At 47.3% G+C, this 13,652-nt stretch overlaps 1 protein-coding gene across 5 annotated transcripts in view; it reads left to right on the forward strand.

Annotated features, from left to right (window-relative positions):
• Positions 1 to 13,652, forward strand: part of RC3H1 (ring finger and CCCH-type domains 1) — a 265,587-nt gene that overhangs the window by 143,978 nt on the left and 107,957 nt on the right. For all 5 annotated transcript variants that reach the window (XM_063939680.1, XM_063939682.1, XM_063939684.1 and 2 more), the window contains exon 2: positions 2,377 to 2,761. In XM_063939680.1, the coding sequence (XP_063795750.1) occupies positions 2,531 to 2,761 (231 nt within the window). In that variant the 5' untranslated portion in view covers positions 2,377 to 2,530. The remainder of the gene's footprint in view (positions 1 to 2,376; positions 2,762 to 13,652) is intronic.

The following is a 13,652-nucleotide window of genomic DNA, read 5'->3' on the forward strand; positions in this document are numbered from 1 at the left end:
GAGACTTTTCTCCACATAAATATACTGGAGCTAAGGGTAAATTTATAATGCTCTAAGCTTAGCAAGACCTCTGCTTCAAGGTCAGCCGGTATTGATCCAGTGGGAAAAACATCACGGCAGTCGCCCACGTAAACAGACAGGGCGACACAAGAAGCAGGAGGGCAATGGCAAAAACTGCAAGGACTTTTCGCTGGGCGGAAAATCATGTGATAGCACTGTCAGCAGTGTTTCATCCCGGGAATGGAAACTGGGAAGCAGACTTCCTCAGCAGGCACGACCTCCACCCGGGAGAGTGGAAACTTCATCGGGAAGTTTTTTCCACATGATTGTAAACCGTTGGGAAATACCAAAGGTGGACATGATGGCGTCCCGTCTGAACAAAAAACGGGACAGGTATTGCGCCAGGTCAAGAGACCCTCAGGCAATAGCTGTGGACGTTCTGGTAACACCGTGGGTGTACCAGTCGGTGTATGTGTTCCCTCCTCTGCTTCTCATACCTAAGGTGCTGAGAATTATAAGACGTAGAGGAGTAAGAACTATACTCATGGCTCCGGATTGGCCAAGAAGGACTTGGTACCCGGAACTTCAAGAGATGTTTACAGAGGTCTTATGGCCTCTGCCGCTAAGAAGGGACTTGCTTCAGCAAGTACCATGTCTGTTCCAAGACTTACCGCAGCTGCGTTTGTTGGCATGGCGGTGGAACGCCGGATCCTAAGGGAAAAAGGCATTCCGGAAGAGGTCATTCCTACCCTGGTCAAAGCAAGAAAGGAGGTGACCGCACAACATTATCACCACATGTGGCGAAAATATGTTGCGTGGTGTGAGGCCAGGAAGGCCCCACAAAGAAATTTCAACTCGGTCGATTCCTGCATTTCCTGCAAACAGGAGTGTCTATGGGCCTCAAATTGGGGTCCATTAAGGTTCAAATTTCGGCCCTGTCAATTTTCTTCCAGAAAGAATTGGCTTCAGTTCCTGAAGTCCAGAACTTTGTCAAGGGAGTATTGCATATACAACCCTCTTTTGTGCCTCCAGTGGCACTGTGGGATCTCAACGTAGTTCTGGGATTCTTCAAATCACATTGGTTTAAAACCAGTCAAATCTGTGGATTTGAAGCATCTCACATGAAAAGTGACCATGTTCTTGGCCCTGGCCTGGACCAGGCGAGTGTCAAATTGGTGGTTTTTTTCTCAAAAAAGCCCATATTTGTTTGTCCATTCGGACAGGGCAGAGCTGCGGACTCGTCCCCAGTTCTCTCCCTAAGGTGGTGTCAGTGTTTCACCTGAACCAGCTTATTGTGGTGCCTTGCACCTACTAGGGACTTGGAGGACTCCAAGTTGCTAGATGTTGTCAGGGCCCTGAAAATATAGGTTCCAGGACGGCTGGAGTCAGGAAAACTGACTTGCTGTTATCCTGTATGCACCCAACAAACTGGGTGCTCTTGCTTTTAAGCAGACTATTGCTAGTTGGATGTGTAATACAATTCAGCTTGCACATTCTGTGGCAGGCCTGCCACAGCCAAAATATGTAAATGCCCATTCCACAAGGAAGGTGGGCTCATCTTGGGCGGCTACCCGAGGGGTCTCGGCTTTACAACTTTGCCGAGCGGTTATTTAGTCAGGGGCAAACACGTTTGTAAAATCCTACAAATTTGATACCCTGGCTGAGTAGGACCTGGAGTTCTCTCATTCGGTGCTGCAGAGTCATCCGCACTCTCCCGCCCGTTTGGGAGCTTTGGTATAATCCCCATGGTCCTTTCAGGAACCCCAGCATCCACTAGGACGATAGAGAAAATAAGAATTTACTTACCGATAATTCTATTTCTCGGAGTCCGTAGTGGATGCTGGGCGCCCATCCCAAGTGCGGATTATCTGCAATACTTGTACATAGTTACAAAAATCGGGTTATTATTGTTGTGAGCCATCTTTTCAGAGGCTCCGCTGTTATCATACTGTTAACTGGGTTTAGATCACAAGTTGTACGGTGTGATTGGTGTGGCTGGTATGAGTCTTACCCGGGATTCAAAATTCCTCCCTTATTGTGTACGCTCGTCCGGGCACAGTACCTAACTGGCTTGGAGGAGGGTCATAGGGGGAGGAGCCAGTGCACACCACCTGATCGGAAAGCTTTACTTTTGTGCCCTGTCTCCTGCGGAGCCGCTATTCCCCATGGTCCTTTCAGGAACCCCAGCATCCACTACGGACTCCGAGAAATAGAATTATCGGTAAGTAAATTCTTATTATTGTTTTCTAGCATAATTGATGATGATCCCATATGTATATATAACATAAAAGCATATTTATAAACTACATTTAATATCTGCTGTCCATTACTGGTGACTGACTTCTTTTTTTTCTCTCATGTCTCCTCTTTGTTTAGGTCGCATTTTCCACTATGTGCAGACTGTCTGTATTTACAGAAGATATATAAGAAAGACAAACTTTATTTTGGAAAGGTTTTTTGATTCCAGTGGAATCTGTGCTTAAGCGCCCTACCCTTTGCTTTGCAAGATCCTATTTTCAAGCGGGACAACATGCCTGTACAAGCTCCACAATGGACCGACTTCTTGTCCTGCCCCATTTGCACGCAGACCTTCGACGAAACCATCCGGAAGCCCATCAGCCTGGGCTGTGGGCACACCGTTTGCAAGATGTGCCTGAACAAGCTTCACCGCAAGGCTTGCCCGTTCGACCAGACCACCATAAACACCGACATTGAGTTGCTGCCTGTCAACTCTGCCTTGTTACAGCTGGTGGGAGCTCAGGTGAGTGTTAGTTTGCCTTGTTCCCTTGTTGTCTTCTCTAACAATACAGCTATGCTTACCCAGTAATCTTTTTATTGCCCACATGGGATACAGAATTTCTGCTGGTTATGGATATACATTCCTTATGGAGTGTCACGGTGTCCCTTTACTTGGCCTGTCCGAGTTATTGGGTAATAGCTGCATTCCTTGTTGCGAGGTTCTGCTCTGAAACACTGCAAAGATGCTGACACTTGCGATAGAAGTGAGGCGGTCTTAAGTGAGACCACCCTATTATTCGATGAATGTGAGAAGGCCAACTGCAGCGGACAGCCTTCTGTCATTTTGTTACATTATGGTGATAACATTGGATTTTTGTGCTGCTTCTTAAGCTGGGTACACACTGGCAGATATATCTGCTGTTCAATCGATCTGCAGATATATCTGCAGATGGTGGTTCATACACACAGAAAGATGCACCAATATATCTTAAAGATATATCTGCTGTTCAATCGATCTGCAGCTTTATATGCAGATGGAGATTGTTCATACACACTGAAAAGGCCCGTACACACTGGTCGATATATCGCCCGTTCTCCTGAACGGCCGATATATCGCGGGACCGTCGGCCAGTGTGTACGGCCGATACGTCTGTGAACTCCGTCGTTCACAGACGTATCGAGTCGGCCGCGCAGCACAGCCGACTGCTAATATATCTACCGATATATTGGCGCGTCGCTGTGTGTGTACGGGGCGGTCGGCCGACCGCCCGTACACATGCTGCGGCGGCCGGCGGTGATTTGACAGGTGAACTGGGCGGGCGTGTGTACACGCCCGCCCAGTTCATGACGTCAGTCCCCGAGGGATCGAGCAGTGTGTATGCTGAACACACTGCTCAATCCGTCCATAGATATATCTGCAGATCAATTGTTCTGCAGATATATCTGTTAGTGTGTACCCACCTAAAGATGCACTAATATATCTGCAGATATATTGGTCATCTGCTGTGTCGCACAGCAGATGCAATATATCTGTAAAAGATGTCTTTCACAGACATATTGCTTGTACACACCTGCAGATCAGCAAAAGATATATTGGACAACCAACTGATTGGCCAATATATCTGCCAGTGTGTACCCAGCATTACATAAAGAAAAAAAAAATACAGAAAAGCAATGCGTCTCAGACTATTGAGTTTCCTGTCCTCTGCTGTGTTTTTTTTTTTTCTTCTTCTTTTTGTCTTTTATGCCCGTTTCTAAATTTGTCCACCTAAAGAAGTGGCTCCCTTGAAAGAGCTTACACAGTTTTTCAGCGCAGTGATCTGAATGAGGGCAGACACTTTTTAAAGTTGTTTCTGGCTTAATCATCCTTGAAACTGCCTGATGAAAGTAAAATTTGTCCTTTGTGTCCGTACCCTGGCACGCTGCTTAATTTCTCCGGAGGGAGGGTATGGTTTAAATGCGGCAGGTTATGTGCCAGGACAGGGTGAAGATAGTGTAGTCTATGCAGAATTGCTAGTGCATGTGTGAGCTAGCGGGATGTAGTCATTAGAAAGGGTCATGAAACGGGTGACCAGTTACTGATGATATTCAGGGTGGAGGCAATAAAATAGGAAATCCTTTAAGTCCACATTATTCACCAAACTAGTTAATGACATAACACAGAGCTTTTTGTAAGATGGTTTGACTGCTGATTCTGCTACTTGGAGAAAGTGAACAGCATCAGGTGCACTGTCCAGTTTTTAATGGCTGGATTGGGTGAGGCCACAAACCAAGCAAATAGTAATTTCTGAAAACTCTGGGGCTTTTTAAGGTGGTTGTAAGAATGCCTCATGCACCTGCTAAAAGAATTAGGGGCATATGCAATTAGTTCCGATTACAATTCAGAGCTAATGAATTGGCCCCACTCGTATTCATTTAGGGCCGTTTTCAGCAGTTTTGAAAGCATTTTCGCCAATGCCTTTTATTAAGTGAAAAGGAATTGGCGAAAAATGCCTCAAAATCGTCGAAAATGGCCCACATTTTTCAACGAAAAACAAATGGATTCGCTGATCAACGTGTTTTCCGCCCGTCACATTTTTCGCCTAGGCGAAAATATTGCATAGGGCGAATCTCCATTCGCCCTAAAAATAGCAAAAAAAGCACAGTTTTTTCACCTAGGCAAAAAAACGGAGCTAATTGCTAACCACAATCCCTTTGCAGGTTGTTAGATGTTTGTGTTAACAGTTCGAAAAAGGGGACAGTTAAATAGTTGACAGTGTTAAGTCGATGGAAGAATGCTGACAAGGTAGTAATGTTGTTTCAAGCATTTTAACAGTATCTGCAGTATAGCTGTAAACATGATGCTTTACCATCACGTTTACAGTTCTAATGCAGACAGGATAAAAATGCTTTTAATAACATTTCTATACTGTTGACATTACCCTATCGACTTTTTACTGGTCACTGTCACCCAAATATCCCAAGTGCTTCAGGAGTTGATCTAATGTAAAAGGTCATTTCCGAAGGCCTCAACTCCGCTGACAGCAACTGAAGAACACTTAATATCTGGCTAACTGTTATAGATGAGCCAGCCACCAAAAAACCCTGAATGCATTGTGTGGTGTCAAATACTGAATTTCTAATGACTCTTTTGTGTAAAAGGATAAACGGATACTCCTAATGACTGGAAAGTCACGTCCCTTGGGCCGAGCATGACACACCCTCTCTATAGTCTTTGCCCCACTGTAATCTCTTTGAAAATTAGTTTTCAGAAGATGTCAAGTATGGGATGGATTATTATAACCTTTTGGCATATGGGTCATTTCACTGTCTGGTACTGGACATTTGTACAATTTTTAACATATCTATTTTTTTAAAACTTAACACGAGGAAGTTTATTTATTTAAAAAAGAAATGTATATAATATCAAAGTGCCTTACAAGGCTTAGGTTTTAGGTAGCTTGACCGGATGCGCTCTCACTACCCGTGCCAATCACAGATTGATTACGGTACCGGGCCAATAGGGTATTCCCTCTTACCATCAGTAACTGCCTATTACTGACCACCTACAGTGGGCCGGTGTGTTGCCACCACCAGGTCCTACCACCGGCCCTGTAACTGCTGTGTATGTGTCGACACGCTGTTGACGCACCTCCTGACTGGTGTCGGTTGACCCCCACTGGTCACTGACCTGGACCGGGTTCTGCACAGTAGCTTGCAGAAGGCGTAGCTTGGAGATGCTGGGCTCTACCAAGAACAGGCGAAAAATGAGACTGCGAGTGTCACACTCCTGTTGGTCACAAAATGAAAGGCATTTGTCTTGAAGGCAAGATGTTTATTGCTCAAAAAGTCTTAAAGAAGACCCTTCCTCTTTACAAACATTGCTCAGAGGGTACAGCATAAAAGATTTGTACAGCAGCATACTATCTTCTCCGCCAGAAGAGATGTCCCTTTCCCCATTGAGGACTCACAGCCCCTTATATATTGTCAGTAGATAAAATACAGCTCACATTACACGGGAACTGGTTATTTATATTCCTCTTGATATATTTATCACACAGATTCAAAGTATCTATATAGTTTATACAGCAATAATGTTTGCATTTGACGTCCTAAACGAACAAATGGTACAGGATATCAATTTGAAAATGAACAAATTGTTTTTTCTCCTGTCATTAATCAGTGATCGCGCTGAGCACCAAAAAAAGTGGGTCCCACGGACCCCTCACTTTTAAAAATTGGGGTCCTATCTGTCCTTTTCTGGGTCCCATCGGAATGAAGGTTCATATTAATCTTATTTCTCTGACGTCCTAGTGGATGCTGGGAACTCCGTAAGGACCATGGGGAATAGCGGCTCCGCAGGAGACTGGGCACAAAAGTAAAGCTTTAGGACTACCTGGTGTGCACTGGCTCCTCCCCCTATGACCCTCCTCCAAGCCTCAGTTAGATTTTTGTGCCTGGCCGAGAAGGGTGCACACTAGGGGCTCTCCTGAGCTTCTTAGTGAAAGGTTTTTTATTTTCAGTGAGACCTGCTGGCAACAGGCTCACTGCATCGAGGGACTAAGGGGAGAAGAAGCGAACCTGCCTGCTTGCAGCCAGCTTGGGCTTCTTGGCTACTGGACACCATTAGCTCCAGAGGGACCGAACACAGGCCCAGCCTCGGAGTCCGGTCCCAGAGCCGCGCCGCCGGCCCCCTTACAGAGCCAGAAGCAAGTAGAGGTCCGGAAAATCGGCGGCAGAAGACATCAGTCTTCACCAAGGTAGCGCACAGCACTGCAGCTGTGCGCCATTGCTCCTCATACACACCTCACACTGCAGTCACTGAGGGTGCAGGGCGCTGGGGGGGGGGCGCCCTGAGCAGCAATAAAAACACCTTGGCTGGCAAACATACATCACATATAACCCCCAGGGCTATATGGATGTATTTTAACCCCTGCCAGAATCCATAAAAATGCGGGCGAAAAAGGGGCGGAGCCTATCTCCTCAGCACACTGGCGCCATTTTCTCTCACAGCTCCGTTGGAGGGAAGCTCCCTGGCTCTCCCCTGCAGTTACTACACTACAGAAAGGGGTTAAAAAAGAGAGGGGGGCACTAATTAGGCGCAGTATTAATAAAACAGCAGCTATAAGGGGAAAAACACTTCTATAAGGTTATCCCTGTATATATATATATATATATATATATATATATATATATATATAGCGCTCTGGTGTGTGCTGGCATACTCTCCCTCTGTCTCCCCAAAGGGCTAGTGGGGTCCTGTCCTCTATCAGAGCATTCCCTGTGTGTGTGCTGTGTGTCGGTACGATTGTGTCGACATGTATGAGGAGGAAAATGGTGTGGAGGCGGAGCAATTGCCTGTAATGGAGATGTCACCCCCTAGGGAGTCGACACCTGAGTGGCTGAGCTTATGGAAGGAATTACGTGACAGTGTCAGCTCTTTACAAAAGATTGATGACATGAGACAGCCGGCTACTCAGCCTGTGCCTGTCCAGGTGTCTCAAAAGCCATCAGGGGCTCTAAAACGCCCGTCACCTCAGATGGCAGATACAGACGCCGACACGGATACTGACTCCAGTGTCGACGATTAAGAGACGAATGTGACTTCCAGTAGGGCCACACGTTACATGATTGAGGCTATGGAAAATGTTTTACATATTTCTGATAATACCAGTACCACTAAAAAGGGTATTATGTTTGGTGAGAAAAAACTGCCTGTAGTTTTTCCTATATCCGAGGAATTAAATGAAGTGTGTGATGAGGCGTGGGTTTCCCCGATAAAAAAACTGGTAATTCCTAAAAGGTTATTGGCATCGTACCCTTTCCCACCAGAGGATAGGGCACGTTGGGAAACACCCCCTAGGGTGGATAAAGCGCTCACACGCTTGTCTAAACAGGTAGCACTACCCTCTCCTGATACGGCCGCCCTAAAGGAACCTGCCGATAGAAAGCTGGAGAATATCCTAAAATGTATATACACTCACACGGGTGTTATACTGCGACCAGCAATCGCCTCAGCCTGGATGTGCAGTGCGGGCCTGGCGTGGTCGGATTCCCTGACTGAAAATATTGATACCCTAGATAGGGACAGTATATTACTGACTATAGAGCATTTGAAGGATGCATTTCTATATATGCGTGATGCACAGAGGGATATTTGCCGACTGGCATCAAGAGTTAGCGCGCTGTCCATTTCTGCCAGAAGAGGGTTATGGACAAGACAGTGGTCAGGTGATGCTGATTCCAAAAGGCATATGGAAGTATCGCCTTATAAAAGGGAGGAGTTATTTGGGGTAGGTCTAACAGACCTGGTGGCCACTGCAACGGCTGGGAAATCCACATTTTTACCCCAGGTAGCCTCTCAACATAAGAAGACGCCGTATTATCAGGCGCAGTCCTTTAGGTCCCATAAGGGCAAGCGGGCAAAAGACTCCTCATTTCTGCCCCGTGGCAGAGGGAGAGGAAAAAGGCTGCAGCAGAAGCCATTCACAAGCTGTATTCCCAGCAGGTGATAATCAAGGTACCCCTCCTACAACAGGGAAAGGGGTATTATTCCACGCTGTTTGTGGTACCGAAGCCGGACGGCTCGGTGAGACTTATTTTAAATCTGAAATCCTTGAACACTTACATACAAAGGTTCAAATTCAAGATGGAGTCACTCAGAGCGGTGATTGCGAACCTGGAAGAAGGGGATTATATGGTGTCTCTGGACATCAAGGATGCTTATCTCCATGTCCCAATTTACCCTTCTCACCAAGGGTACCTCAGGTTTGTGGTACAGAACTGTCACTATCAGTTTCAGACGCTGCCGTTTGGTTTGTCCACGGCACCCCGGGTCTTTACCAAAGTAATGGCCGAAATGATGATACTCCTTCGAAGGAAGGGAGTTTTAGTTATCCCTTACTTGGACGATCTCCTGATAAGGGCAAGATCCAGGGAACAGTTGGTAGTCGGGGTAGCACTATCTCAAGTAGTGTTGCGGCAGCACGGTTGGATTCTCAATATTCCAAAATCGCAGCTGATCCCGACGACACGTCTTCTATTCCTAGGGATGATCCTGGACACAGTCCAGAAAAAGGTGTTTCTCCCGGAGGAGAAAGCCAGGGAGTTATCCGAACTAGTCAGAAACCTCCTAAAACCAGGCCAAGTGTCAGTGCATCAGTGCACAAGGGTCCTGGGAAAAATGGTGGCTTCCTACGAAGCAATTCCATTCGGCAGATTCCACGCAAGAACTTTCCAGTGGGACCTGCTGGACAAATGGTCCGGATCGCATCTTCAGATGCATCAGCGGATAACCCTGTCACCAAAGACAAGGGTGTCTCTCCTGTGGTGGTTGCAGAGTGCTCATCTTCTAGAGGGCCGCAGATTCGGCATTCAGGACTGGGTCCTGGTGACCACGGATGCCAGCCTGAGAGGCTGGGGAGCAGTCACACAGGGAAGAAATTTCCAGGACTTGTGGTCAAGCCTGGAGACATCACTTCACATAAATATTTTGGAGCTAAGGGCCATTTACAATGCCCTAAGCCAAGCAAGACCTCTGCTTCAAGGTCAGCCGGTGCTGATCCAGTCGGACAACATCACGGCAGTCGCCCACGTAAACAGACAGGGCGGCACAAGAAGCAGGAGGGCAATGGCAGAAGCTGCAAGGATTTTTCGCTGGGCGGAAAATCATGTGATAGCATTGTCAGCAGTGTTCATTCCGGGAGTGGACAACTGGGAAGCAGACTTCCTCAGCAGGCACGACCTCCACCCGGGAGAGTGGGGACTTCACCCAGAAGTCTTCCACATGATTGTAAACCGTTGGGAAAAACCAAAGGTGGACATGATGGCGTCCCGCCTAAACAAAAAATTGGACAGGTATTGCGCCAGGTCAAGGGACCCTCAGGCAATAGCTGTGGACGCTCTGGTAACACCGTGGGTGTACCAGTCAGTGTATGTGTTCCCTCCCCTTCCTCTCATACCAAAAGTACTGAGAATTATAAGACGGAGGGGAGTAAGAACTATACTCGTGGCTCCGGATTGGCCAAGAAGGACTTGGTACCCGGAACTTCAAGAGATGCTCACGGAGGACCCGTGGCCTCTACCTCTAAGAAGGGACCTGCTCCAGCAAGGACCCGGTCTATTCCAAGACTTACCGCGGCTGCGTTTGACGGCAGGGCGGTTGAACGCCGGATCCTGAAGGAAAAAGGCATTCCGGATGAAGTCATCCCTACCCTGATCAAGCCAGGAAGGATGTAACCGCAAAGCATTATCACCGCATTTGGCGAAAATATGTTGCGTGGTGCGAGGCCAGTAAGACCCCGATGGAGGAATTTCAACTAGGTCGATTCCTGCATTTCCTGTAAACAGGAGTGTCTATGGGCCTAAAATTGGGGTCCATTAAGGTTCAAATTTCGGCCCTGTCAATTTTCTTCCAGAAAGAACTAGCTTCAGTTCCTGAAGTTCAGACGTTTGTAAAAGGGGTACTGCATATACAGCCTCCTTTTGTGCCTCCAGTGGCACCTTGGGATCTCAATGTAGTTTTGGGGTTCCTAAAGTCACATTGGTTTGAACCACTTGAATCTGTGGAGTTAAAATATCTCGCATGGAAAGTGGTCATGTTGTTGGCCCTGGCCTCGGCAGAATTGGCGGGCTTTATCCTGTAAAAGCCCTTATCTGATCTTCCATTCAGACAGGGCGGAATTGAGGACTCGTCCTCATTTTCTCCCTAAGGTGGTTTCAGTGTTTCATCTGAACCAACCTATTGTGGTACCTGCGGCTACTAGTGACTTGGAGGACTCCCAAGTTGTTGGACGTAGTCAGGGCCTTGAAAATATATGTTTCCAGGACGGCTGGAGTCAGAAAATCTGACTCGCTGTTTATCCTGTATGCACCCAACAAGCTGGGTGCTCCTGCTTCTAAGCAGACTATTGCTCGTTGGATTTGTAATACAATTCAGCTTGCACATTCTGTGGCAGGCCTGCCACAGCCTAAATCTGTAAGAGCCCATTCCACAAGGAAGGTGGGCTCATCTTGGGCGGCTGCCCGAGGGGTCTCGGCTTTACAACTTTGCCGAGCAGCTACTTGGTCAGGGGAAAACACGTTTGCTAAATTCTACAAATTTCATACCCTGGCTGAGGAGGACCTGGAGTTCTCTCATTCGGTGCTGCAGAGTCATCCGCACTCTCCCGTCCGTTTGGGAGCTTTGGTATAATCCCCATGGTCCTTACGGAGTTCCCAGCATCCACTAGGACGTCAGAGAAAATAAGAATTTACTTACCGATAATTCTATTTCTCGTAGTCCGTAGTGGATGCTGGGCGCCCATCCCAAGTGCGGATTGTCTGCAATACTTGTACATAGTTATTGTTAACTAAATCGGGTTATTGTTGTGAGCCATCTATCCAGAGGCTCCTCTGTTATCATGCTGTTAACTGGGTTCAGATCACAAGTTGTACGGTGTGATTGGTGTGGCTGGTATGAGTCTTACCCGGGATTCAAAATCCTTCCTTATTGTGTACGCTCGTCCGGGCACAGTATCCTAACTGAGGCTTGGAGGAGGGTCATAGGGGGAGGAGCCAGTGCACACCAGGTAGTCCTAAAGCTTTACTTTTGTGCCCAGTCTCCTGCGGAGCCGCTATTCCCCATGGTCCTTACGGAGTTCCCAGCATCCACTACGGACTACGAGAAATAGAATTATCGGTAAGTAAATTCTTATTTTATTATTCAAATATAAAAACAGACTTGATTTTGACACTACAAAAGTATTGCGAGGGGGAGGAGGGGGTGACAACGCTGCTGGGCTGTGTAGCATACAGGACACTGCACCAGAGCAGTAACTAGACATTTCAGTGCCCTTTGGCAGAAAGTAAATTGGTGCTCCCCCTGCCATACTGTGAACCAAGGACAGTGCGCGCCAAAGGCGCGCACCAAAAATGTAGGGGTGTGGCTTCATGGGGAAAGAGCATGGCCACGTAACAGTACCAATTCACATTACACCACACAGGTAGAGCACGTTATATACACATTGCACCAGGTAGAGGACGTTATACAGATTGCGCCAGTTAGAACACCCTATACACATTGCACCAGGTAGAGCACGTTACACACATTGCACCAGGTAGAGCACGTTACACACATTGCACCAGGTAGAGCACGTTACACACATTGCACCAGGTAGAGCACGTTACACACATTGCACCAGGTAGAGCACGTTACACACATTGCACCAGGTAGAGCACGTTACACACATTGCACCAGGTAGAGCACGTTACACACATTGCACCAGGTAGAGCACGTTACACACATTGCACCAGGTTGAGCACGTTACACACATTGCACCAGGTAGAGCACGTTACACACATTGCACCAGGTAGAGCACGTTACACACATTGCACCAGGTAGAGCACGTTACACACATTGCACCAGGTAGAGCACGTTACACACATTGCACCAGGTAGAGCACGTTACACACATTGCACCAGGTAGAGCACGTTGCACCAGGTAGAGCACGTTATACACATTGCACCAGGTAGAGCACGTTATACACATTGCACCAGGTAGAGCACGTTATACACATTGCACCAGGTAGAGCACGTTATACACATTGCACCAGGTAGAGCACGTTATACACATTGCACCAGGTAGAGCACGTTATACACATTGCACCAGGTAGAGCACGTTATACACATTGCACCAGGTAGAGCACGTTATACACATTGCACCAGGTAGAGCACGTTATACACATTGCACTAGGTAGAGCACGTTGCGCCAGGTAGAGCACGTTATACACATTGCACCAGGTAGAGCACGTTGCGCCAGGTAGAGCACGTTATACACATTGCGCCAGGTAGAGCATGTTATACACATTGCGCCAGGTAGAGCACGTTATACACATTGCGCCAGGTAGAGCACGTTATACACACTGCGCCAGGTAGAGCATGTTATACACACTGCGCCAGGTAGAGCACGTTATACAGATTGTGCCAGGTAGAACACGTTATACACACTGCATCACGTAGAGCACGCTATACATATTGCGGTAGGTAGAACACGTTATACAGACAGAGCCAGGTAGAACACGTTATACAGACAGAGCCAGGTAGAACACGTTATACAGACCGAGCCAGGTAGAACACGTTATACAGACAGAGCCAGGTAGAACACGTTATACAGACAGAGCCAGGTAGAACACGTTATACACACTGCATCATGTAGAGCACGCTATACATATTGCGCCAGGTAGAACACGTTATACAGACACTGCCAGGTAGAACACGTTATACAGACAGAGCCAGGTAGAACACGTTATACACACTGTGCCAGGTACAGCACGTTATATAGATAGCGCCAGGTACAGCACGTTATACAGATTGCGCCAGGTAGAGCACGTTACACACACTGCACCAGGTAGAGCACGTTACACACACTGCACCAGGTAGAGCACGTTACACACACT

The sequence above is a fragment of the Pseudophryne corroboree genome, chromosome 9 (genome assembly GCF_028390025.1).
Source record: "Pseudophryne corroboree isolate aPseCor3 chromosome 9, aPseCor3.hap2, whole genome shotgun sequence".
In the NCBI taxonomy this organism is placed as follows: Eukaryota; Metazoa; Chordata; class Amphibia; order Anura; family Myobatrachidae; genus Pseudophryne; species Pseudophryne corroboree.